General features: G+C 38.2%; 3 protein-coding genes across 7 annotated transcripts; all 3 read left to right on the top strand.

The window, feature by feature from the left end:
- The first annotated feature begins 4,882 nt into the window (after positions 1-4,882).
- On the top strand, positions 4,883-7,019 carry LOC138885787 (uncharacterized). Its single transcript, XM_070166766.1, has 5 exons — positions 4,883-5,071; positions 5,215-5,908; positions 6,202-6,395; positions 6,489-6,611; positions 6,708-7,019. Exons 1-5 carry the CDS (start codon positions 4,883-4,885, stop codon positions 7,017-7,019), a joined length of 1,512 nt encoding a protein of 503 aa, XP_070022867.1.
- A 237-nt stretch (positions 7,020-7,256) lies between these two features.
- On the top strand, positions 7,257-8,330 carry LOC138885788 (uncharacterized). The gene is made up of 3 exons (XM_070166767.1): positions 7,257-7,580; positions 7,695-7,949; positions 8,037-8,330. The coding sequence occupies exons 1-3, from the start codon at positions 7,257-7,259 to the stop codon at positions 8,328-8,330; spliced, it is 873 nt and encodes a 290-aa protein (XP_070022868.1).
- A 5,940-nt stretch (positions 8,331-14,270) lies between these two features.
- On the top strand, positions 14,271-23,285 carry LOC104217622 (alkylbase DNA glycosidase-like protein mag2). Of its 5 annotated transcripts, XR_011405508.1 has the most exons (4): positions 14,271-15,527; positions 17,755-18,192; positions 19,341-19,634; positions 22,995-23,285. XR_011405508.1 is itself a non-coding variant. In XM_070168268.1 (3 exons), the coding sequence occupies exons 1-3, from the start codon at positions 14,467-14,469 to the stop codon at positions 19,416-19,418; spliced, it is 1,233 nt and encodes a 410-aa protein (XP_070024369.1). In that variant the 5' UTR covers positions 14,271-14,466; the 3' UTR covers positions 19,419-19,781. The 5 variants fall into 5 exon arrangements, 3 of the variants coding, with proteins under 3 accessions (XP_070024369.1, XP_009766226.1, XP_009766232.1); XR_011405507.1 differs by lacking the exon at positions 22,995-23,285 and having other exon boundaries at positions 19,341-19,781; XM_070168268.1 differs by lacking the exons at positions 17,755-18,192; positions 22,995-23,285 and adding an exon at positions 15,667-15,760 and having other exon boundaries at positions 19,341-19,781.
- The last annotated feature ends 2,384 nt before the right edge of the window (positions 23,286-25,669 follow it).

The following is a 25,669-nucleotide window of genomic DNA, read 5'->3' on the forward strand; positions in this document are numbered from 1 at the left end:
CGTACCGATTTTCATTGATTATATAGTGAGGAAAGAGATTAAAAGCACGAAGGGTGGTGCCGTGCACATCTTTATTATATGATTGATTTGGTGAGGACGAAAGTAAAAGCACGAAGGGTGATGTCGTGCACACTTTTATTATAAAATTGCCTTGGAGAGGACGAGAGCAAAAGCACGAAGGGTGATGCCGTGCAAATTGTTGATTTCTGATTCTTTGTTGATATTCGAGTTATGTTGTTTCTTTCCTTAATTGATACTTTCTATTCGAAACTGTTATCTCCCCCACAGCATGTTTCCCCTCCCACATTGACTGGTTATTTTCTGTATTTCTTTTTTCGCTGTATATACATTTGAACTGCACAGGTTTATTTGGTAGTCTGGTCCTAGCCTCGTTACTACTTCGCCGAGGTTAGGCTAGACACTTACCAGCACATGGGATCGGTTGTGCTGATACTACACTCTACACTGTGTGCATATCCAGGAGCAGCTTTCGGACAGTAGTTAGAGTGCTTCCTTCAGTCCACCCGGAGACCCAAGTTAGACTGTAGGTGTCCGCAAGCCCTGGCATCTCCCTCTATCTCTACTTCCTGTTTCATTTTCTTTTATTCAGAAAAATTGTATTGTTATTTCTTTAGACCTTGTATGTAGAAATCTTAGATAGTCTGTGACACCAGGTTTTGGGTATTTGAGGTTTTAAAAGTTGTAATAGACGTAGACTTAAGATATTTAATTGTTGACTTCCGTTTAATTATTTAAAGTTTCGATGTTATCATGTTATCGCCTTGTGTTTGTTAAAATGAAGCAATATGGAAGCGTAGCAAGTAGTTAAGATTTGGCTTGCCTAGCTCTCATTAGTAGGTGACATCACGACCCCCGAGGTTGGGAAATCCGGGTCGTGACAATTATATTCGGTCATAATCACTGCCAACATTCACATTCAACTACATCTTCCGTTCATGTTATCCATCTCCGATCTAGAATTAATTATCCTTAACTAGAATTTACCTGTCATCTTATTATCTAATTAGTTTAACAAAAAGGTGTTATACTTTTTGGTCAAACAACTATAACATTGCATCGAGCTGAGCTTGTTACGATAATGAAATCGCAATGCACTACTGAATTCGTAATTTCATCTCCTAAATTATGTTTCTTTGCCCGTTTAATTTTCTCAAGACATTTACGTTAATAGCGCTTGAATTGTAATAGGAGCAACACTCAATGTGATAGTCTTGGATCTTACCATCATCTGGATTGACTACATTTGAGTCTGTGGATGATACAAACAGAGTTTGAATGTCTCATCAGATTCCAAAAGCTAATGAATATGATGATTTTTTTTGTTTTTTTGTTACTTTGTTGATAATTTTCTATAATTTTTATCTCCCACCTCAATAACTACAAGACCGCACTGTAAGCATTTAAATTTTAACGAATTTAAATTCATAAAATAATTTGGACCATATTAAATTCAAGATATTAGTCCAAATAAATATTGTGGCTAATAAATTGGGCTAATTATTTAAATCCAATATATATATGTTGGGCTAGTCCATTAAATTGGACTATAAATTGAATGATAAGCCCACTTCCTTATCCCAAAGTCCAAATGGCTAGTAGCCCGTCTTAAAGCCCAGGCTCATGCCACATGTCAAGTGACATGGCAAACCAAGCCAAATAAATGAGCCAATAAAATCATGTCATGTTTCAAGTGACATGGAAATCCAAGCCAAATAAATAAGTCAATGAAATCATGCCATGTGTCAGGTGATGTGACAATCCAAGCCAAATAGATGAGCCAATTAAATCATGCCAAGTGTCTGGATGGTATTGGCCAATTCAAACGGACCAATCAAATCGCAGAGCCACACCACCCCCTACAACTATAAATAGAGGTCTTCATAAAGCTAGAAAACACCAGAAGTAATAACAAGAAGCAAGCAGAGATCTCGAGGATCAAACACCGCAGATTTCTCTACAAGTTCAAGCACTCAAACTACAAGTTCAAGTTCAAGATCAAGAACCAAGCCAAATCAAATACCAAGGCGTTCAAGATCAAATTACTTGTTCGTGATCAAACCCAAATTCAAGTTCAAGGAGGAGATTCAAGATCAAGTTTTACAAGCCCTTGAATCAAATCAAAGTCAAGCTCATTGAGATACTTTATATTCTTGAAGAATCAGAGGAATACTATAGAGATTGTAACACTTTCATTTATTAAAATCAAATACTACATTTGTTACACAATTTTCCAGTCTTGATTATTTATTTTTCTCGACGCGAAAATTTGTTGTTACAAATTTCTGGCGTGCCCAGTGGGACAATCTCTACCTCTTATCTCTTCAAATTACCAAATTTCAAGAACGCGAAAATGGCTCCTAAGAATATCAACTTCAAACTTACTACTGCTAAGGCTACGGATTCCAAGTTTTCATCTGATGTGGAAAACTTGTCGGATGCTACTATGGAAAGCGTAGGACCCTTCACTAGGAACAAAACAAACTTGCTGGGACAAAAAGCATTTCAAATACCATCTGCATCGGTTCCTATCTTTGATTTTCAATCCTCAAAGGGGGCAAGATCCTTTCCAACTAAATTGAATGAAGGAGCAAACAATGCTAAAATTGTTGAAAAGACATTGGCTCTACTTAGCCCTTCTAGATATAAGAATCTCATAACACAAGGTGATGATGATGATGTATTGATCACTGGATCTGCTCCAAGCACTCCACGTGAGTTGTTCCACTCAAAGTATGGTGTAAGAGAAAATCGTGCTTTGCTCCACCATCCACGACGGTTATCCAAGCAATGGTGACTAATACTTCAACTGTTGAAGAACAACTTGCAAATTTAACAAAGGCAATTGAAGGTTAACGAAGCATATGCAAGATCAAGATAATCAAATTGTCAAGCTGACAGATAGAGTTGAAAGCATGATGGAGGGAGATTCAAGTCATGCACATGGAAAGCTCCTAATGATGCAAGATAAAGGAAACTCATATGCAAGGCATCCAACGACTCCTAAAGAATTTCAGATTTCACCTGACGGGGTTATTCCCATTAACCAATTGAAAGACTTCATTATGGGAACCATCAAAGATAAGTACGATGTTGCTTCCCAGTCTTCTCTCGCATATGCAAAGCCATAAACTACGAGAATTGATAGTTTGAAGATGCCTGTAGGTTATCAACCCCCAAAGTTTCAACAATTTGATGGTAAAGAAAATCCGAAGCAACACATTGCACACTTCGTCGAAACTTGTAATAATGCTGGAACCTATGGAGATTATCTTGTCAAGCAGTTCATCTGTTCCTTAAAAGGAAATGCTTTTGATTGGTACACTGATCTCGAGGCTGGTTTCATCGATAGCTAGGAGCAACTTGAACATGAATTTCTCAATCGCTTCTATAGCACAAGGCGCATTGTAAGTATGGTTGAACTCACAAATACGCGTCAATAGAAGGATGAACCAGTTGTCGATTTCATCAATCGATGGAGGAATGCGAGCCTCAATTGTAAAGACAGACTTAGTGAAGCTTCTGGAATAGATAATGTGTATCCAAGGAATGCATTTGGGACTTCACTACATACTGCAAGGTATCAAGCCTAAGTCTTTTGAATAATTGGCTACACGTGCTCATGATATGGAGCTACGTATGTCTTCAAGTGAAAATTAAGGGCCACCTATTTATGAACCTCGCAAAGTGAAGGATAAACAAGAAATAAAGAAAGGAGGCAAGTTTTTGCCGAAGTCTGAGAGAAAGGAATCAATGAATGCTAATACCTCGCCATTAAATGTCACTACAAAAGTTAGTAAGAAGAAAAGTGTGAAGATAACATCCTTATAGGATAAAGTTGGCCGAAAGTTAACTCTGAAGGAAATGCAAGCGAAAGAATATCCATTCTTGGACTCCGATGTCCCAGCAATTTTTGAAGAACTCCTTGAGTTGAAACTCATTGAGTTACCCGAAATGAAGCGGCCAGACGAAGCTGGAAAGACTAATGATCCAAATTAATGCAAGTACCATCAGTTGATTGGCCACCCTATTGCAAAGTGCTTTGTCTTCAAGGAGAAAGTCATGGACTTGGCCGTTGAAGGAAAAATCTTGCTTGAGGATGAGAAAGATAGTTCAAATCAAGTCTCTTTAATGTTTGGTTCACCTGATCCCATTGTCTTTTGCAATTTTGTCGAAGTACATGAATGTGATGGCATCCAAACTGCATCATCACCAAATATGATTAAATTTGGTGACTTTGAACCAATCGATGTGAGCAAACCATTGCTTATCCCTATGGCGTATAAACTAATAGTGGAGGAAAGATATCAAGAGAAAAGTGAATCACGTGATGATCAAACTGATGATGAAGGTTGGATTCTTGTGACTCGGCGGAGACGCTGCAAGACAAATTCACAAAGGGAGTCAAGTAAGCAGTTGACTAGGGTAAAAATGGTGAAAAGACCCAAGAAGAAAATGATAAAGAAGAACTGGAAGAAAGCAAAAATGGTAGAGAATCACTATCAAAGGCTACGTCATCCAGTGACATTAGAGAAATTCCTGCCAAGCTGGTTACACCCGCGAGCTTCCTGTGAATATATCAAGGCCTCATGTTGTAAGATAGATGAAGAAGAGACAATAAAGGAGGATCCATCATTGATGCCACCTCCCTTGCCTGAAAAACTCGTTGGGAATTCTGAAGAAGTGGACATTTGTGATGCAAAAATCACATTTACTAATGATGATATTTTGCTTGGCGAAACACACAATCGCCCCTATTTATGGTTGTCTTTGTGAGAAAACGAAGAATAAGTAGAATCTTGATCAATGATGGTCTGGTGCAAATATTCTCCCATTTCGTACTATCAAAGATCTTGGCATACCGATGGATGAACTATGTGAAAGTCGTTTGATGATTCAAGGGTTCAATCAAGGGGGGCAAAGAGCTATAGGGGCTATCAAATTGGAAATAAATATGGGAGACTTGCATTCGAGTGCATGGATGCACGTGATCGATGCAAAAACCTCATATAATATCTTGTTAGGAAGGCCATGGATACACGAGAACAAAGTGGTTTCATCCACCTACCATCAGTGCTTGAAATAATGTGAAGATGGGGTGGTCGAAAAGAAGATAGTTGTTGATGATAAGCCCTTTACCGAGGCTGAATCATACTTTGTTGATGCAAAATTCTACTTAAAGAATTACGTCTAAAGGAGGTTAAGGTTGATGATGTGATATTGACCAAAAGTGTTGCAAAGAAGGTTGATGCAACAACTAGCAAGGAAAATATTACAGTTGAAAAAGATCAGGTGCTTCATGATAGGAACAAGATGAATGAGGCATCTTCAAGTAAGAAAGTGACTCCTGTTCTTCGCTATGTCCCAAAGTCAAGGAAGGTCGAATATCCATCTTTTGAACTACAAGGTAAGGTGTTAGGAGACTTGACCCTTCCTATCAAGCGAATTGATGCAATTAAGTCATCTACAAAGTTGCTTAAAGGGTTTGTTAAATCATCAAGCCACAATTCGCTTCTAAATCTAGCACTTCCTGCAAAGCGCACAGATGAGGGCTTTGACCCAAACGCCTACAAGTTGTTAGCAAAAGCTGGATATGATCCCAACGAATCATCCAAGTTAGGAAAGCTCCCGCCTGAAGCTTCAAACCCTACTCAGAAGATGATGATAGAGAAAGGGTACTCACTGAAGCAATCACGTGAAGGATTAGGTTACAAACAACCCCCGCCAATCCGTATTTCCATTAAAAGGGCAAGTTGTAACTACATTGCTGCTAAAGAAGTGTCTACGACGCTTAATAAGAAGCCTTCTGTGTTTGATCGACTTACGAAACAAAGGACCTCAGTCTTTGATAGGTTGGGACCACTGAAGAAGGAAAACAAGCGCCATGGAAGTAATAGAAGGATTGGAGCACCTATCTCCCTTAAAAAGGAGATTTTGACCACAGACTACCCAATTCTAATTCCTTCTAGAATGAGGCGAGAGACAAAAATTATAGTTTGTGTGGATAGGTCCTCAAAGCAAAGGCTCATACTATAGTCCACACTAAGGAATGAGAGGAAGATGAAGAAAGTGTGGGGTCATCATATCATATCACCATTCGTGATGAACAAAATGCTTCACCCTATACGGAAATCAAGGAAAAGTGCCTTGATATTTATGTATGTCATCACATATCTTTCAAAGATGGTGATCCTCAAGAGGATGAAGACGCTAAAGATACACCACCTGAGCTTGAAGAAGGAGTGAAGACAACGATTGATGCAATAAAAGAAGTCAATCTCGGAGTAGTTGAAGATCCAAATCCCACATATATAAGTGTCTCTCTAGCTAATGATGAAGAGGGCAAATATATTGAGCTACTTAAGGAGTTCAAAGATGTATTTAGTTGGAGCTACAAAGAAATTCCAGGTTTAGACCCCAAGGTGTCTGTTCATCATCTTGCTGTCAGATGAGGTGCTCGTCCTGTGAAGCAAGCACAACGTCGCTTCAGACCTGAACTGGTTCCCTTGATTGAAACCGAAGTTAACAAGCTTATTGAGGCTGGTTTTGTTCGTGAAGTTAAATATCCTACATGGATTTCAAGCATCCTCCTTGTAAGAAAGAAGAATGGCCAAATCTGAGTTTGTGTTGACTTTAGGGACCTAAATAATGCTTGTCCGAATGATGAATTTCCTCTTTCTATCCCTGAGCTCATGATTGATGCAACAACTAGATATGAGGCGATGTCTTTCATGGATAGTTCATCTGAATATTATCAAATTCGCATGGCACCGAAGGACGAAGAACTTACTGCTTTTCGCACCCCTAAAGGTATATACTGCTACAAGGTAACGCCTTTTGTTTTGAAGAATGCTGGTGCTACATATCAACGTGCCATGCAAAATATTTTTGATGACATGCTTCATAAAAATGTGGGGTGTTGTGTTGACGACTTGGTGGCAAAGTCAAGGAAGAAGGATGATCACTTGCGAGATTTGAGGATGGTATTTGAACGGCTTTGAAGATACCAACTCAGAATGAACCCGTTGAAGTGCGCTTTTGGAGTTACTTCTGGGAAGTTCCTCGGTTTTATTGTTCGACATCGAGGTATCGAAATTGATCAAGCTAAGGTGGATGCTATCTTGAAAATTCCCGAGCCTAAAGATATTCATGAATTAAAAAGCTTGTAGGGTAAGGTGGCATATCTTAGGAGATTTATTTCAAATCTGGCTGGAAGATGCCAACCATTTAGTCGCCTCATGAAGAAAGGGGTTCCTTTTGAATGGGACCAAGCTTGTAGAAATCCTTTTGAAAGCATTAAATCTTATCTGATGAAACCTCCAGTACTGGCAGCCCTCATACCTGGAAAGCCATTAGTATTATACATTTCAGCACATGAAAGGTCAGTAGGAGCGCTTCTCGCTCAAGGAAACAATGAAGGCAAAGAAAATGTGCTTTATTACTTGAGTAGGATGATGACGCCAAATGAGATCAAGTATTCTCCTATTGAGAAGTTATGTTTGGCACTTGTCTTCTCTATTCAAAAGCTAAAGCATTACTTCCAAGCTCACGTTGTGCAACTCGTCTCAAGAGCGAACCCTATCAAGTTTGTCATGTCTAAACCAGTCCTAAGTGATCGATTAGCAAGATGGTACCTCCAATTTCAACAATTTTAAATTGTGTATGTTCCTCAAAAGGAAGTAAAAGGACAAGCATTAGCAGACTTCCTAGCTGACCATCCGATTCCAGATGATTGGGAGTTGTCTGATGAATTGCCTGATGAAGATGCAATGGTCATAGAAATTCAGCCTCCTTGGAAGATGTATTTTGATGGCACTACACATCGTGAAGGAGTTGGTGCTGGAATAGTGTTTATCACTTCTCAAGGAGAAGTTTTGCCCTATTCTTTCACTTTGACACAACGGTGCTCCAATAACGTTGCTGAATATCAAGTGCTCATACTTGGGCTTGAAATGGCTGTGGATATCAAACAATTATTATTATAAGTTTTTGAAGATTCCAAGTTAGTGATCAATCAGATTTTGGGTAGCTATGAGGTCAAGAAGCCAGAGTTGGTGCCATATCACAAATATGCTCAAAGATTGGTAAGTTGTCTTGGAGAGGTAACTATTCAACACATGCCGAGAAAGGAAAATAAGAGAGTTGATGCATTAGCAGCCTTAGCTTCTACATTATCTTTGCCTGATCAGACACAAGTCATTGTTTGCCAAAGATGGGTAGTTCCTCCAACAAATGACTATGAGGAAGAAGAAAGCGAAGTTGAACATATTGCTTCCGTTCTTGAGGTTGAAATTGAAGATTGGCGACAATAGTTAATTGATTATCTTTGTTATGGGATATTACCGGAAAATCCCCGAAGAAAGACAAAAATCCGAAGGAGAGCCCCTCGTTTTCTTTATTATAAGAACACACTCTACAGAAGATCATTTGATGGAGTACTCATACGTTGTTTAGGGGCTGATGAATCCCTTCAAGCCCTGCAAAAAGCACATTCTGGAGTATGTGGTGCGCATCAATTTGGGCCAAAACTTCACTTCCACATAAAAAGAATGGGGTATTATTGGCCAACCATGGTGAAAGATTGTTTAGATTACGCTCGAAGGTGTAAAGATTTCCAATTCCATGCTAACTTCATACATCAACCACCTGAAGTACTACACCCAATTGTTGCTTCTTGTCCATTTGATGCTTGGGGTTTGGATGTTGTTGTTCCATTGCCAAAGTCTTCTGGTGGACATCTATACATTTTGGCCGCAATCGATTACTTCTCGAAGTGGGCTGAAGCTGTTTCTCTTAAGGAAGTAAAGAAGGAAAATGTGGCTAATTTCATCCGGGTCAATATTATCTATCGCTTTGGAATTCCTCGATATATATTGACAGGCAATGATAAGCCATTTGATAACAATTTGGTGAATAAAATATGTGATCTTTTTGACTTCAAGCAACGCAATTCCTCCATGTATTATGTTGCTGCCAATGGACTTGCTGAAGCATTTAACAAGATGCTCTTCAACTTGTTGAAAAAGGTTGTTTATAAGTCTAAGAGAGATTGGCATGAAAGGATGAAGAAGCTCTTTAGGCATACAAGACCACATATCGCACACCAACGCAAACGACTCCTTATTCACTTGTTTATGGAGTTGAAGCGGTCCTTCCACTTGAGCGTCAAATCCTATCATTGTGGCTTGCCATTTAAGAAGGACTCACTGATGAAGAAAATTCTCGGTTACGCCTTGAAGAATTGGAAGCTCTTGATGAAAAGAGTCTAGAAGCTCAACAAAGCCTTGAATGTTATCAAGCTCGCTTGTCTCGATCTTTTAACAAAAGGGTGCGCCTTAGATCTTTCCAAGTGGGTGACCAAGTTCTTATGGTCAAAAAGCCTATTATTACCTCTCGTCGGTCTGGGGGGGAATTCTCTGCTAAGTGGGATGGACCATATATTGTACAAGAGGTATACTCAAGTGGCGCTTACAAGATAGTTGACTCAGAAGGTTTGCGGATTGGCCCTATCAATGGGAAATTCATGAAGAGATATTATCCTTGAATAAAACAAATACACTCCTTAACGCATAAGCCTAAACTACAAGTTATAATGCTCCTCAATGCACGAGCCTATAACTTGCTGAGCCTAAACTGCAAGTTATAATGCTTCTTGGTAGATGAGTATATATTGTATGTAACGAAGCTCCCCAATTTTGAACTAAATTTTTAAGACGTAAAGCTCTTCAAATTCAAGCAAAGTGTTCAAGTTTTAAAATTCATCAAATTCGAGAAAAGACTCAAGTCGACAGCTCTTCAAAGTCGACCAAAGACTTCAAGTTGCAAAGTTTTTTAAATTCGAGCCAAACCTCAAGACGTAAAGCTCTTCAAATTCGAGTAAAGTGTTCAAGTTGTAAAGCTCTTCAAATTCAAACAAAGTGTTCAAGTTGCAGAATTCCTCAAATTCGAGAAAGACTCAAGTCGAAAACTCATCAAACTAGAGAAAAGACTTCAAGTTGCAAAGCTTTTTAAATTCGAGCCAAACTTCAAGTTGTAAAGCTCTTGAAAATTGAGCAAGTCTTCAAGTTGTGAAGCATTTCGAAAAATAAGATAAATCTTCAAATTATTATGCTCCTAGACGCACGAGCCAAAACTGCATGTTATAAAGCTCTTTAAATTCGAGCAAAATCTTCAAGTTGTAAAACTCCTCAAAACACAAGCTTAAATTGCAAGTCGTTGCGCTCCTTAACGCACGAGCATAAACTGCATGTTACTCCTGACCCGCAAGAGTATAAACTATGCACGGTCCAAAAAAAAGTCCGCTAGGTTGAAAACCTCGAAAGAGGCGGCTTAGGAAAAAGTTAGGAGATCCAAAAAAAAGTCCACTAGGTTGAAAACTTCGAAAAAGGCGGCCTAGGCAAAAGTTAGGACGCAAAAAAAGCTCACATATTTCGAACTACGGAATGACTTGATCCTCTTCACCGAGGTACGTAGGCAGCTTAGAGTTTCATTCTAAGTTCATTCATATGAGTTCAAACAATACATATTACCCAAGGCCTTATTCAAAGGAAGTATGGTGGAATATATTCACTTGATTAGCACTTGAAAATTAGGTGTACATGTATTCTTTTGTTGAAATCTCTATCTTATCTTGATGGCCCAAGGGGGCAAGCCCTCAGCGTCAAATTGAGGTCTTTGATGAATGATTGTAGTTTTTTTAATAAAAGTCTAAATCTTCAAGATGAAGTCTCCAATTGTAAGCCAAATTGATTTCGTTAAGTCTGCTAGATCATCAATTTGAAATATTCAAGCCCGCTGAGTCATCAAGTTAAAATCTCTGAATTCACCAAGTCAAGTTAAGGCCTTCGAAATCGTCAAAACTTGAAGTCTTCAATTCTTTTCAAGTTGAATCACCAAGTTAAAGTCTTCAAATCCACTAAGTCTTCAAGTCGAAGTCTTCATATCTGTCAAGCCTTCAAGTAGAAGCCTTCAAGTCTACCATGTCTACAAGTAAAATCTGCAAGTTAAATTCTTCCAAGCACCAAGTCTTCAATTGAAAGCCAATCAGAAGCCGCCATAATAGTCTTGAAGTCTTCCAATTGAGATAGCCTTCAATTCTTTAGTTGGAAGCTTCAATATATCCCCAAGTAAAGATGATTCTTCAATTGTGATGCTTTCTTTAATAAAGAGGTATGTTTGGAATTGATTTCTTCTTCTACCTGCAAAAAGAAAGGAGAAACATATATATATATATATATATATATATATATATATATATATATATATATATATATATATATATATAAAGGAGATTATAAAATTACCTGTGAAGATTGAAATTGAAGAGATATTCTTAGTGGTCAGTTTTTTTGAAAAATAAATCATTCTTCATACAATCTTTGATTCTTGTATTTCGAAATGAGGACGAGTTTTTGTTCCTTTGAGCCAAAAGGTTAAATCTTTTGGCTGTTAAGTAAACTCTATGGCTTAGATGGTGTAATGGTCTTTGTCAAAGATAAAGAAGTCAAATTTTCAAATAAAGTGAAGTCTTTAGCTCAAATTGTGTAATGTCCTTCGCTTCAAATAAAATGAAGTCTTTAGCTCAGACAGTGTAATGGTCTTCGCGTCAAATAAAATGAAGTCTTTAGATCAGACGGTGTAATGGTCTTCGCTTCAGATAAAATAAATCTTTGGCCCAGGCGGTGTAATGGTCTTTGCCTCAGATAAAATAAAATCTTTGGCTTAGGTGGTGTAATGGTCTTTGCCATAGATAAAGAAAGTAAGTTTTCAAATAAAATAAAGTCTTTAGCTCAGACGGTGTAATGGTCTTCGCTTCAGACAAAATAAATCTTTGGCTCAAACGGTGTAATGGTCTTCGCCTCACATAGAATAAAGTCAAATTTTCAGACAAAATAAATCTTCGGCTTAGACGGTATAATGGCCTTGGACTCAAATAAAGTAAAATCTTTGCTTCGATAGTGTAATCGCCTTCGCCTAAAAAAAAGGGAAAGAAGTCTCCTACTTGAGATGGGATAAATCTTAAGCACTTCATATTACTGCTTTATCAAAACTCTGGAAAAAAAAAAGAAGAAAAAATATGAATGCAGAATAATTTCAAAGACGGTGAAGGAGATGAGTTGCATGTTAACAAAATTTAAGCAACTCAAGTCTCCTTAGTTCCTGAAAGTAAATTCTATTCCTGTTGCCGACAACGGACCAAAAGTCTAGTAAGTTATGTAGTTTGCTTGGTGAATGATAGATGGGGTTTGCGGTTCAAATACTACTTCCAAATTGCATAATGGAAGTACAGGGACTCGAAAAGAAAAATTCTCACATCAGAACTCAATTATATGACAAGACATGTGAGTTAGCTTTTAAAGATACTATTAAGAGGATTGAAGGTAAGCAAATGTACAGCGGTCAAAGCAGTACAAATTCAATAAAAGAATTCCACAGCATGTGATAAAATTTGAAAGTGTAAAGAAAAATAACAAAAGGTTTGTGAAGCTCTGTCACTTAATGTATATAAAGTGAAGAAAGGTAGAGAAATAAAGTACTACATGCCATAAAGTGGACTAAGAAAAGTTTGGCATGTACCTATTATGCTGGGGAGGCATGAAACAAAATTTGTGATAAAAGTCCAAGAATATCTTCACGTTGCTCGTTTCTTGCGTAGAAGAAGTGAAAGTACAGAAAAAATGATATTGTACTTGGTATTAAATGTGACATGCAGTAAACAAAAGGTGAATAGTACAAAAGGAAATAACATTGTACCGGTGTTGAAAGTGACATGAAAGTAGGAAAATTGGCATGAAAAGGAGATGACTACCTTTCGTAAAGAAAAAATAAATACAGAGAAGTACTTGCTCTCCTCCAGTTTGCCAAGAAGTGATGGTATTTTGGATTTTAATATCATGCCTCCTGTTTATATAAACCCAATAACGAGGGTAGTAGCAGTGTCCCAAATAAAGTAGGTTAGTCTAGGATAATTATCTTTTTGATAAGCCTGACATATCCAATCTACAAGGATAAGTGTTTTACTCCACCTTGAAGTCTTTATATGATAACGGCATTTTCAAATTAAGACCGGAAGTACTAGGACTCCAAATAAAGCCATCCCCATGCAATAACGTTCCAAGAAGTTTGTTTGATTATGAGTGTAATTCATTAAAATGGCAATTTGACCATATATGACAATCAATGAAAATTCTAATGCTTCTGGAATTGAAAATTGGCATCATATATGAAGATTCTTTTGCAGGGGCCTTGTACGTAAATTCTTTCAGAATTATTTATCATGGACTTTCAATTCCAGGCTCTCAAAGCATGGCCAATAACCTCGTTGAAAATTAATGAAGTAAGCCTACAAGTTGGTAAATTATCCAACGTCAAGTCCATTCCATGTAATTGGATAGAGGCAACAAAAAAAAATATATGATGTTGTCTCCAATTATACCTCAAGCCCAGTCTTTGAAGTTCGATATTTCTATACCCGACAAGTCTTCAAGTAGGGGCATTTGTAAGCATTTAAATTTTATCGGATTTAAATTCATAAAATAATTTAGACCATATTAAATTCAAGATATTAGTCCAAATAAATATTGTGACTAGTAAATTGGGCTAATTATTTAAATCCAATATATATGTGTTGGGCTAGTCCATTTAATTGGACTATAAATTAAATGATAAGTCCACTTCCTTAACGCAAAGTCCAAATGGCTAGTAGCCCGTCTTAAAGCCCAGGCTCATGCCACATGTCAAGTGACGTGGCAATCCAAGCCAAATAAATGAGCCAATGAAATCATGCCATGTTTCAAGTGACATGGCAATCCAAACCAAATAAATGAGCCAATGAAATCATGACATGTGTCAGGTGATGTGACAATCCAAGCCAAATAGATGAGCCAATTAAATCATGCTAAGTGTCTGGATGGTACTGGCCAGTGCAACCCCTACAACTATAAATAGAGGTTTCATAAAGCTAGAAATACCATAAGTAATAACAAGAAGCAAGCAGAGAGCTCGTGGATCAAACACCGTAGATTTCTTTACAAGTAAGCATTCAAGCACCAAGGCGTTCAAGATCAAATTACTTGAAGATTCAAGATCAAATTACTTGGAGATTCAAGATCAAGTTTTACATTTTTGAAGAATCAGAGGAATACCATAGAGATTGTAACACTTTTATTTATTAAAATTAAATATTATATTTGTTGGGCAATTTTCCAGTATTATTTATTTTACTCCGCGCGAAAATTTGTTGTTACATGCACCTTTGAGCAATAGCAATTACGTTCTCTAACAAAATAATTCAATAAACGTACCAAATCGTCCGGCTACTCCTCGGATAACCATTACACTCAGTTCCCAGACCGTCGCCGTCAATTGCCACCTGAAATTTCCAATTCCTCCCCCTCCACAACCGCCGGAAAATATCAGCCAATCTCCCTTGGCCTCTATTTAGCGCTCATGGGTGAACAAACCCAAGTACAAGCAAAACCCGAAACCCAAACTCCACCCCAATCCCAACTCCAACCCCGATCTCCACCCAATTCCGATTCCACCCTTGTATCCAACTCTCCCGTTGATCTTCCCCCAAACCCCTCCAACCCTTCCAAAATCCCAATTCGACCCCAGAAAATCCGAAAACTCTCTTGCACCCCCTCCTCAAAAACCCCACAAACGACCGCATCCTCCGCGACGCCAGCATCCACCAAGAGTCGCCGAAAGAGCGCGCCAAAATCATCATCATCTAGGGGTTTGCCTCAAATCATCAAACCCTTATCAGCTAACGGCGAAATCGACAATGCACTCTTACACCTCCGTTCAGCCGACCCGCTTCTCGGTTCCTTAATAGACACACTTCCGGTCCCTCAATTTGAATCACACCATTCTCCGTTTTTAGCCTTAAGCAAGAGCATTCTGTACCAGCAACTAGCTTATAAAGCAGGCACCTCAATTTACACGCGCTTCGTGTCCCTTTGTGGCGGAGAGGATGCCGTTTGCCCTGACGTCGTCCTCTCCCTATCCGCTCAACAGCTCAAGCAGATAGGTGTCTCGGGGCGAAAGGCTAGTTATTTATATGACTTAGCTAATAAGTATAAAAATGGGATTTTGTGTGATGATGCGCTTGTAAAGATGGATGATAAGTCATTGTTTACCATGCTTTCGATGGTGAAGGGTATTGGTTCTTGGTCAGTGCATATGTTCATGATTTTTTCACTGCATAGGCCGGATGTTTTGCCTGTTAGTGATTTGGGGGTCAGGAAAGGTGTCCAGTTGTTATACGGATTAGAGGAATTACCTAGGCCATCCCAGATGGAGCAATTGTGCGAGAAATGGAGACCATATAGGTCAGCTGGGGCGTGGTATATGTGGCGGTTTGTGGAGTGGAAAGGGACTCCAACTACTGCTGCAGCTGCAATTGATGCTGGTAATGTGCAGCCGTTGCAGCAAATTCAGACAGGACAGGAGACACAGCAACATCAGTTGCAGCTTCTCGAGCCTATAAATGGCATTGGGAATCTTGGGTATTTGACTATTTTCCGCCTGAAGTAATAATAGTCGTTTCTATATTAAATTCTAGAGTGGTGTGTGGTCATTAATCCTGTCATTGTGATTGAACTTCGATTGCCTTCCCGTTGCTTTTCAATTTGAATTCTTTTGCAGTCTATTAATCGCTCATGAGATAATCTGCAAATGGCTTGCACTGTGTTTTACATTCACTGCCCCGTTAGACAACAACCTGCATACATATTTTGAAGTAATTTCTTATCTCTTTTTAATGATAATATAGACAATATTTAGTTGTGGATGGAAAATCCTGACTGTTGCTTCCTTATATATGCTCACAATCATGGCTTCATAAAAATCGGCTAATGTTTGTTATGCTTGCTTGCATGATGGCTTTACATGAATAGCTTTCGAAATTATCAAAATGTTCAAACTGGAATCAAACAGCTTGTTGTATGACTAAAGCAGCTTTTTCTTAAACTTTCTCCAGTGGTTGTAGTTAGGAAATTTTGTAGATATGTCTAACTATCTTAAATTCTTTAGGTTTTGGATGTTGAGTTTGGTTTGGAAGTCATATTGGAGCTTAGGTGTATCAAATATTGGAAAAAAGATTCATCTGGAAAAAAAAGAAACAGATTGAAAGAAGAGTAGACTTTTTACCTTTTGTGAGACATATGCCTTGAGGAATGAGGTTGATTCGTGCTTGGTTGTGAAAATTTATGTATTTATATGTAAAATCAGGTGACTGTAGAGGGGAAAAAGATGGAGTGTATACATTAGTGAGCATGAAGTGGACTGCAGTATGTAGCACCAAATGAAGGAAGGAGGAGAGCAGATATGGTTGTTTTAGTGGTTGAAACAAAGTAGGGTACCACGTTATACAAAATGTCAAAGTGTTTGATTCATATAAGCCCTTAATTTATGATGCATTGAGATTTATGAAATGTTGGATAGTGGTGCGTAAAATTGAAAATGTATGCTTACATTTTACTTGTATGTATTAAATATGGTTGCTGATTGTCATAAACTTATTCATTAGTAAGGTTGTCAATTCATTAACTGCACCATATTGCTATTTAAAATGTTCATTGCTGTCTTTTCCATATTTGTTTTGGTCTAAACCAAAACAAACTTATTCTTTCTTCTAAGTTCTAGCTATTGAATTTCTACGTTTATTCTGGTCATTTGGAAAGTAGAGAACCCAATTTAGGTTTACCTAATATGCAACCTATTAGCGCACATTTGTCGTGCATGTCTATAATAGGTTTACTAGCCAAAGAACGCAAGGGTGTGGTCTAGTGTTTGATAAAGTGGACGGAGAACCGTGAGGTCTCTGGTTCAAATCCCGCAAAAAAATACTAGATGATTTCTTCCCATCTGCCAAAGGCTTGGTGGATAGAGTTATTCGACACATGTATTGGTGGGAGGTTGCAGGTACCCGATGGAATAGTCGAGGTATGCACAAGCTGGCCGAAGCACCACCATCATAAAATTTTTTAGGTCCACTAGCCAAATCGAAGGGTCTCTTTGACCCAAGGACGATCTTTATTATTAATCCCCCCCCCCCAACCCACCCCCAACCACATACAGTTATTTAGATAATAGTTTATGACGCCAATTGACCCTAACCCTCAAGATACGACAATCTATTTGCTAATGGACAGTTTCTTGATTTCATTTGCTGGTGGAGTTGGCGATGAACTCTACCTATGTTAGTTTTGCAAAGTATAGTTGGTTTTAAATCCAAATAGATAAAAGTTTAGTAGGTCGATGGCCAAAGTAAAATAGGGCAATGGAATATTCAATTTGTTGGGACCTAGCCACCTAGGCAAGTCCCTGAATTGAGCAGAATGGATATAAGATGATGGATATAGTCGACGTTTAGACTTAAAGCATTGTTGATTGGTATATAGTAATAGACAATTATGTTGCTGAATTAATAGGTTGATGTGGGAACTAATGCAGAGGGTGTTTGGATTGGCTTTTAAAAAGTAGCTTATAAGCTAAAAGCCAAAAGTCATAAGTCATAAGTTGGTAATACCCAACTTTTGGATTTTGACTTATATTTGTACTTTTCATGCGTAAAAGTATGTGCTTTTAAGCACTTTTTATCATTGCCAAACACCACAAAAACTAGAAAAGTGCTTAAAAGCCAATAAGCACTTAAAATAAGCCAATCCAAACACCCTCGTAGTCTAATGACATGACTACTAATGTTACTGTTACAAAAATAAATGGGTATAGGACTGTCGCACCATTGGATCCTAGCATTCATGTGGGGCGTGGAACAAGGAAAAAGAAATACAAATCCAGTGTTGTGAAGAGCGTGAAGCGAGGAGAAGCGACAAGCCCCTTTGTGCTTAAAGCGAGAAGCGAGAAGCGCTCGCTTTATTCAACCTGCTACGCTTCACATCACAGAAGCCCCCGAGGTCTCATCTTTAAGCGCTGAAGTGAGCACTTTTCACAACACTGCAGATATCTCAATCAGCCATGGCGCGTTTTCCAAGACAAAAAGGCGACAAGTTAGACAAAACCCGTGAAAGATTTTCAATGGATGATTTTAGTCAATGTTGGTGAGGTGGAAGACCTTGAGGTCTAGGATTTTAAAGGCCGAAACCATCTGGCAGTGAGGTGCAGATCCTGGGGCAAGGATCCTAAATTCTTTCGGTGCCTTATGAAGAGGTTAGAGACAAATCGTACCTTATCAAAAAAAAAGTTAGAGACAAATCGTAATTTTTCTGAGAGAGCATGCTCTTTGCACTTGTGTATCTGTTGTTGTAATGATGGTCATGTACTACAAGGCTTAGTCCTTTAATCATTCCGTACCTAAGGAAATTGCTTAATTAAACACCATTAACTAGTTGATTGATAGTAGTTGCCTAATTACTCCGACTTAGTGAATGGTTGCCAACTTGCCCCAGCTACTCTAGGCCTTTTTACCAATTTTTTGAGGTAAAGTAGATTCTTAAGAGAAAAAGATGACCCTTTTTTCTTTGTTTATTTAATTTATGTAACCAGGCCATTCTGGTCTGATCTGCCCCTGGGCCAGCTACAATTTCCAGGCCGGATCTCTCAGATATACTTTTAATGCACCTTTAATTAGTTTATATACATTTTCTCTCAAGCAAAAGGGTGCAAACGCACTCTTGGAGTCCTAAGAACCTTTAACCTTATTCCCTAAGCTAAGATTAGTTGCCTTTACTCTTTAAGCTCTATTTATTAATGAACAAATCAATTATACGAAGTAATATCATTAACTCAATCATAGTAATAACCTTTAATCTCTCAACCTTTTTAGAAAGATTTTGTTGTATAAATGACACTCCAAATGGATATTCCAGAATTGATGAGTGTTTGGTGAGAAACGGGAGGAGTGTTATCCTCTTGAGAGATTGAGATTCTCAATCCAATTATTACACCTTTTTGCATAGTTGGCTGTTCCTATCCTCCTACATGAATGAGGTGTGTAATCAATTAGAACCCTGTTAGGTTAAAAATTTTCTTTTGGTTCAGTTTTTTGCTACTGTTGGTATATTAGCATTGTTTTTCTTGCGCTGTTTTTTCCTCTTTTTCCGATGTTATTCACTGATTCGTTAATTTTCTTTCCATAAGAATCTTTATGAAAGAAAAAGGGGGCTGGATTAGAGCTGAAGTAATATAGTCTATTAATGTATCATGCCCAATTGGTGTGAGAATGAGGTGTGGTTGATTGATTGGAGTTTCCACCTTGTGCTCTATTGACTTGTTAGTATTCATTGCTGTCTATGTTTGAGGTTTTTATTCGGTATACCAGGATATTGATCTTTGCATCATTTAACACTTTGGTTCAGGGCTTGCATTTGGAGCCAATGACCGAAAGTGTTCAGATGTCAAACTATTCGCTGAGGCTGGAATGTGTATGCAAATAAAGAATCGGTTTCCTAAGATGCTGTGCACCAAAATTCTGTGGCAAGTGTTAGTATTGAGTTAAGCTAGGTGCTGTAAAGGAATGTGCTATATATGGCAGAGCCTCATTTGTTTGATTGATGTGAGGGACTGCTGCAGTACTCGAAATGCTGTAAAGGAATGTGCTATTTGTTTGTTTGATTGCCATCCCTATCCGACTGCACTTTCTTCGTATAGAGGTAATACAATGCTCACTATTTCTACCCCCCTTCCTCCCCAATTCCTTAATTCTCTTGTCCCATTTAAATGTAAAATTACGAGAATAAACGGCTTCAAACGGTGTTGTGATTTTTAGCAGCGAGGTATAATATAAATAAACTTTACTATGATAGAGATTCAGCACTTGTCTTTGTTTCTATCCTTTTTACTTTTGTTTTTGCTGTTGAGATCCATCTCGTTTATCCTGTGTGGGTTTTAAATGGCAGCATTCGTCCAATAGCTTCAGTTCAACCAAAAGTAGTACATTTCAGAATATAAGGTAGGTGCACGTTATGAGTCTGAATCCTGTCATGAACCAAGTCTGGTATATTAGTGTAGAAGGGCTAAAGGGATGAACCAACTATCCACTGAGTGTTGAAACTATTAGGACCCGTTTGGCCATAGATTTTGCCAAAATATATTTGTGGTTTTTTTAGCAAATACATGTTTGGCCATAGATTTTATTTACATTTTGGCAAATTTTCAAAACCCAAATCCCAAATCCCAAGAGCTGGTTTTGGCCCAAAATATCACTATTACATGTTTTAAAAATTGCCTCTAACTTTTGTATTTTATAAACGGAAAAGGGTCTGATATATCCCTCTACTATTAGAAATTGTTTAAAATTACCCTTCGTTATACTATCGGATCAAAAGAACCCCTACTGTCTTACTATCCAAACAAATATATCCCTAACTTGATGGATTGGACACGTGGCGTCTATCCAAGACTTTTAGTCCATCCGGTCTTAGTGTTTAAGAAAGAAAACGTTATTGTAGGTTCTTTTTTTATTTAAATAGTGCCTAATTCAAAAATAAAAGGAAAAAGATGCTTGTACGCACATTAGATTTGCTAACTCAATTGATCCTACTGTGTCTAGCCGCGACTGTGAGCACATGATTTTTGTTTCGCGCGACAATCGCTCCAAAAGAAATAAAAATAATAACAATTGGTCCTGCTGTACAATTTTTGGATTTTTACATGGCACTTTGTTAATTATTTATGATTTTTGCCCATTTTATTTTATTAAAACAAAATACAAAAAATGTATGTGTCATGCGTAATTTGAACCGTAATCCGGTTGTTAAATAGAAAATCATAAATAGGCATCTTGGTCCGTGATTTTTGTTTTGTTTGATTTTACCTGTTTTAAATATTTTAATATATGTGTGCAAATAATTGTATTAAGTGTTTATTTAATTTTAATTTGATTTACTTAGGTTTTGTTTTAAAATAAAAGAAAAATAATAAAAGAGAGTGCAAAATTGGGTTTGAAAATCAGCTTGGGCTGATTTTCACTTTAATTCAGGGCCCAAACAGACAACCCAACCCAAATTACCCGGTCCAGTCCAGTTCAGCCCCTAGCCATCCAAACGACACCGTTTAATCCAGTATGATCTGGGCCGTTGATCTCAGATTGATCAACGGCCAAGATCTCACACCCCATAACCCACTAATGAACCCGACCCGTTCCACCCGAACCAACATTGACCGTAGATCTAGATTGATCTAACGGTTGAGATCAAGCCATCCACCCCGTATATAAACCCTTCTCCCTTCACCCCGCGCCCTAATCCAACCCCCCCCCCTGCCTTAGGTCGTCTTCACCAGACCCCAGCCCTCCAAACCCTAGCCGCCCCTGTATACCTTCACCATGAAAGCCGGCGGCATGGACGCCGGTGACCCTACCCTTAACACCCTAGATGCTCCTCACCGTCCTGAACCCAAATCCACCAACCACACACCTCGAATCCCATCCCACCTTCTCGAATCTTCATTTGAAGATTCGAGTCAAAACTCGATCTACACCGATCTGCCCTAAATTCATACCAGACAGTCCCCGGACCCCCCTCGTGACCAAACCATGCTTGGTTTGGTCCGAATCTGACCAGGGAAGCATGAATCCCAGATCTAATCTTTGGAACCTTAGGGTTCCTTGTCACTGGTCCGTATCTCGTTTAAACCAAAAGATTAAGGTCTAATGGACCTTAATCGAAGTGTTTCTCATCTGAGAAACACTTCGATTAAAGTCCGTTCAGCCTTAAGAAAGGTCTGTTCGAATCCAAGTTAAGGCTTTTGATTTTTCGAGATTTAAGGTGAGTTTTGCTTTTCTTTTCTTGATTCTGTTAGTCCATGTTTGTTTAAAAGGCTGTTCATGTTGTTGTGAAATTTGTGTTTCGAATTTTACCAACTGTGTCCTGTCCACCTTGCCTGAACCTTTGTTGTTTGATTGAGTTCTTCTTCTACTTGTTCTGATAATGTGTACGTATGTATTTGTTGTGCAATTAGCTGAATTTCAAATTTGAACCGATTAACTGACTCCTCGAGTACAATTCTGTTTGGTCAGTACAATTCAAATCATGTGTCGATACTGTTAAATGTCTGATTTTTGGCTACGATTGTGCATGTTATGATTAATATAGTCGAGTCGACATGTGTCGTCAATTAGTTTCAACTGCCTGAACAATAACAAATCGATTTGCTTCTGGACACATTTGTTTGAATCAATCAGGAACTGAGTTTAGTACTTATAATTGTTGATTTGGATCAGGAAATGTAAAATCAAATGTTTTGTTTAGTTACAGTTCTAAAATTGCAGGGCATGTGCACTTGTGCACAACATGTGCATTGGTGCACCACAGGTGCATTTGTGCACAGTCTGTGCCCTGCATAAGGGCTTTTGAATAAAATAGTTGACAGCACATGCTGTCAGATCACATTCGGCTGCCCATACTTTGCTTTAGTTTCAGAAATAATAAACCTTACTAAAAAGTTAAGCCTGCCAAGGGAACGTCATGGGGTTAATACTTAAATAGCTAAGTGGAAACTGAAAAGAAGATAGCACATGGGAGGGGTGTTCTTTTGGTCTAACAGGCTGTTAAAGGGCTGAGGTTAAGGCTTATAAAAGGGAAGGACTTCTATCAGTTTGAGGGGAGATAGATCTGAGAAGAGAGGGCTGGGGACATACATAGATACACATATATACATAGAAATAGAAAGAGAGCAAGAAATAAAAAAAACAGATAGGAAATCAGAAACTTGGTTTTTGTTTGTCTGAAGTTCATCTGTTGTCAATCTGTTAGGTAGTATTGCTTCTTCTAAGTTTCAATCGAGATTACTGGTAGTGTTTGTTGCATTTGGTTTATCTCGGAATTGGATTGTCTGGAGTTCTGTTTCTACTACACTGTGTGCTGCTATCATTTGGCTACTTTCCCGTCAACTATAGTTCCATTCCTTGCAATAGAACCTGCTCTGCTGTGTTGCTTTGATTGCTGTTGTTACTCTGATTCCTGCTGCTGCTGATCTTCCCTGCTATTCTCCTCTTCTTCTTTGCATTTCAGCATTCCAAGTACACATTTCGAGTCTCATATTGATGTAACTGAAACAGTTCGAAAGCATGAAATGAAAAAGGTTGAAGAAGTTCAAGTATTTGTTGTAATATTCATGGTACATTAACGGGTCTGTAAAAATTGATTAGTTTATAATTCAATAGTATGAAAGTATGTACTGATACTCGACTGAGTTTAGCCCTTTGTGTTTTAGTTCGGTAGTTGTTTGTTAGTAAGGGGTATGTATACTCCGACCTTAGACAATGTTGTTTCTATTTTATTTTAGTCCCTTTTTTCGGGTTCCGTTAGGCAGTACATAGGGTCACGTTCAAGTCCCATTAGTAACAATGTCTAGTAGCTAAATCCTTTAATCTAGCCTAAATAAGTTTAGTTAAGTTCAACTCAAGAAATGTTCGGAGTAGTTGTAGCATTTCACCAGCTTATATGTAATTTTCATTAAAATTAGAAGCAGGTTCCACGAGATACTACGTTCTTCATCTTGCAAACAATTAACCAAATGAATCAAACGATTGACAGGAAATCCGGATTTAGTTAAAAGGCATGCAGGTAAATTAGCACGTACCTTTTCCCTTTCTATTTTAGAGACAAACATAATAGAAAATGTAGCCACTTTAGGATATCTCTTTTAAAATAACGAGATGAGCCCCGTTTAAAGAAAGATACACATTGCGGGGCCCTCAATAATTAATCATAATAAACATTTAGAATTTGGAGATGGGCGGTCTAGTGAATTTCCTTGCCTTCTCCGAAGACAATAACACGTTAGACTCTTTAGGTGCGGCTTAATTAAATCATATTCTTAATTTCGGGTGCACATTGATGTGACCCAAATCCAAATCTCAACGAAGTCAAAATGTGTTGACGATCACGGGCGCATTGATTGTGACGTGGTTCGAGATGCATTTTCACGACGTTGCAATTCTATAAAATAAATGATAATAATAAAAGCAGTTTAAACTTAATAAAAGCACGTAAGTCACAACATGTATTTAAATCAGATAATTAGCCATTATAACAATTTAAGCGACCGTGCTAGAACCACGGGATTCGAGGGTGCCTAACACCTTCCCTCGGGTCAACAGAATTCCTTACTTAGAATTTCTGGTTCGCAGACTTCATTTGGAAAAGTCGAAAATTTCCTCGATTTGGGATTCAAGATAAACCGGTGACTTGGGACACCAAAAACCAAACCTTTCCCAAGTGGCGACTCTGAATTAAATAAATAATCTCATTTCGAATATTGTCACTTAAATTGGAAAAACTCCCCTCGTGCATTTAACCCTTCGGGGGCGGGCGCGCAAAAAGGAGGTGTGACAGCTCTGGCGACTCTGCTGGGGATGAAACCCAGAACCACTGGTTCAGGGTTCAAGAATTCGAGCTTAGAATAATTGTTATATTTGGCTTTATTATCTGATCTTTATTACATGTTTTTGCATAACGTGCTAAATGTTGTCTTTTACCGCTTTGATATTATCTGAACTGTATATAAACTGTGCCGAAACCCTTCTCTTCTTACCTCCGGGGAGAAGCTCGCTGGTCGAGACTCCCTATTCTGTTAGTGTCAATACCTGAAATAAGAAAGAGGTCGGACAAGTTACAAAGCCGGACGATCTCGCGGGTCCCCGGTACGTAGCCCCCTCCTCGACTCGAGTTGTCCGCTCGGGTACACAGTCTAGAACAAATACCCAGGTTACGAACCTAGAATAACTTGACTTCATGCCGGATCCCTAGTAGGAACGCTTATTTGCATCATGTTGCATTTGACTTAGGGGACTCAACACAGGGGTTGGGTCCGTCTAGGACAGGCAACCTGAAGTGAAAAGACCACTCTGTTGCATCCTATTTGTTTTACGCATCTATTTGCTTCGATTCCGCATGCTGACCGGTTTCTAAAAAAGGGGAAAATAGCAGTGTGGGGAGATAATTACTTATTTTGGAAAAATAAAACCAATGCCCAAGTAGTGTCAAAACCTCACCGGAGTTTTCCTAAAAAAAAAAAAAAATTCTAGTTTGAATAAAAAAGGGGTATTTATTTAAAAGCAAAAGAAAAACAAACGGAAATTCAAAATTCAAAAAAAAATGCTATTTCTTTCGTAGTACCTCCTTTCTAAATCCAGACTAATAGTCCAAACATTTCCTAAAAAAAAAATAGTAAATATTTTCTTTATGTCTTTATCTCTTTTCAAAAAAAATATAATAAAAATACGTATTCTTGATTTCTAGGTTTATTTGATTTTCTCTATTCACGATATTGCCGAACTACGCCGGTTTGATTCTCACCGGATGTGAGATACGTAGGCAACCCTCGTCGGGTTCAACCCCATTTTGCTAAAAATAGCCAAAATCAATAAATAAAAAAGAAAAAGAAAAAAGAAGATGTGTCAATTTTTAAAAGAGTCATAAATAAGTCGGGTGACGCTGTTTTATCATAAATAGCCGAATGTTTCCGAAAAAGGGACGCTGGAAGGCTGACTTTACATAAACAGCCACCTTTGGGTCTTGCTTAGCATTTTTGTCCAGTTGACCCACACAGCCTTAAAATCTTCGTCCCCAAAGTGTTTAAAGGCCGTGTTCAAAACTTGATCCCCTCTGTAAAATATTTTTGAGTCAATTCATTTTTGTTAAAATCACCTTAATAAATGTGCCGGATGAGCACGATGCAAAAT

This window comes from Nicotiana sylvestris, chromosome 2 (genome assembly GCF_000393655.2).
Source record: "Nicotiana sylvestris chromosome 2, ASM39365v2, whole genome shotgun sequence".
In the NCBI taxonomy this organism is placed as follows: Eukaryota; Viridiplantae; Streptophyta; class Magnoliopsida; order Solanales; family Solanaceae; genus Nicotiana; species Nicotiana sylvestris.

Excerpts from the sequence above, each read along its gene's own strand:
- LOC138885787 (XM_070166766.1), top strand. The coding sequence starts at position 4,883 with ATGGATGAACTATGTGAAAGTCGTTTGATGATTCAAGGGTTCAATCAA. Across the intron at positions 5,072-5,214 it reads GGATACACGAGAACAAAGTG|GAGGTTAAGGTTGATGATGT; the intron begins GTTTCATCCACC and ends TTACGTCTAAAG. Across the intron at positions 6,396-6,488 it reads TACTTAAGGAGTTCAAAGAT|CAAGCACAACGTCGCTTCAG; the intron begins GTATTTAGTTGG and ends CGTCCTGTGAAG.
- LOC138885788 (XM_070166767.1), top strand. The coding sequence starts at position 7,257 with ATGAAGAAAGGGGTTCCTTTTGAATGGGACCAAGCTTGTAGAAATCCT. Across the intron at positions 7,581-7,694 it reads AAGCTCACGTTGTGCAACTC|GAAGTAAAAGGACAAGCATT; the intron begins GTCTCAAGAGCG and ends GTTCCTCAAAAG. Across the intron at positions 7,950-8,036 it reads ATAACGTTGCTGAATATCAA|ATTTTGGGTAGCTATGAGGT; the intron begins GTGCTCATACTT and ends GTGATCAATCAG.
- LOC104217622 (XM_070168268.1), top strand. The coding sequence starts at position 14,467 with ATGGGTGAACAAACCCAAGTACAAGCAAAACCCGAAACCCAAACTCCA. Across the intron at positions 15,528-15,666 it reads AATGGCATTGGGAATCTTGG|TCTATTAATCGCTCATGAGA; the intron begins GTATTTGACTAT and ends ATTCTTTTGCAG. Across the intron at positions 15,761-19,340 it reads ACCTGCATACATATTTTGAA|GGCTTGCATTTGGAGCCAAT; the intron begins GTAATTTCTTAT and ends ACTTTGGTTCAG.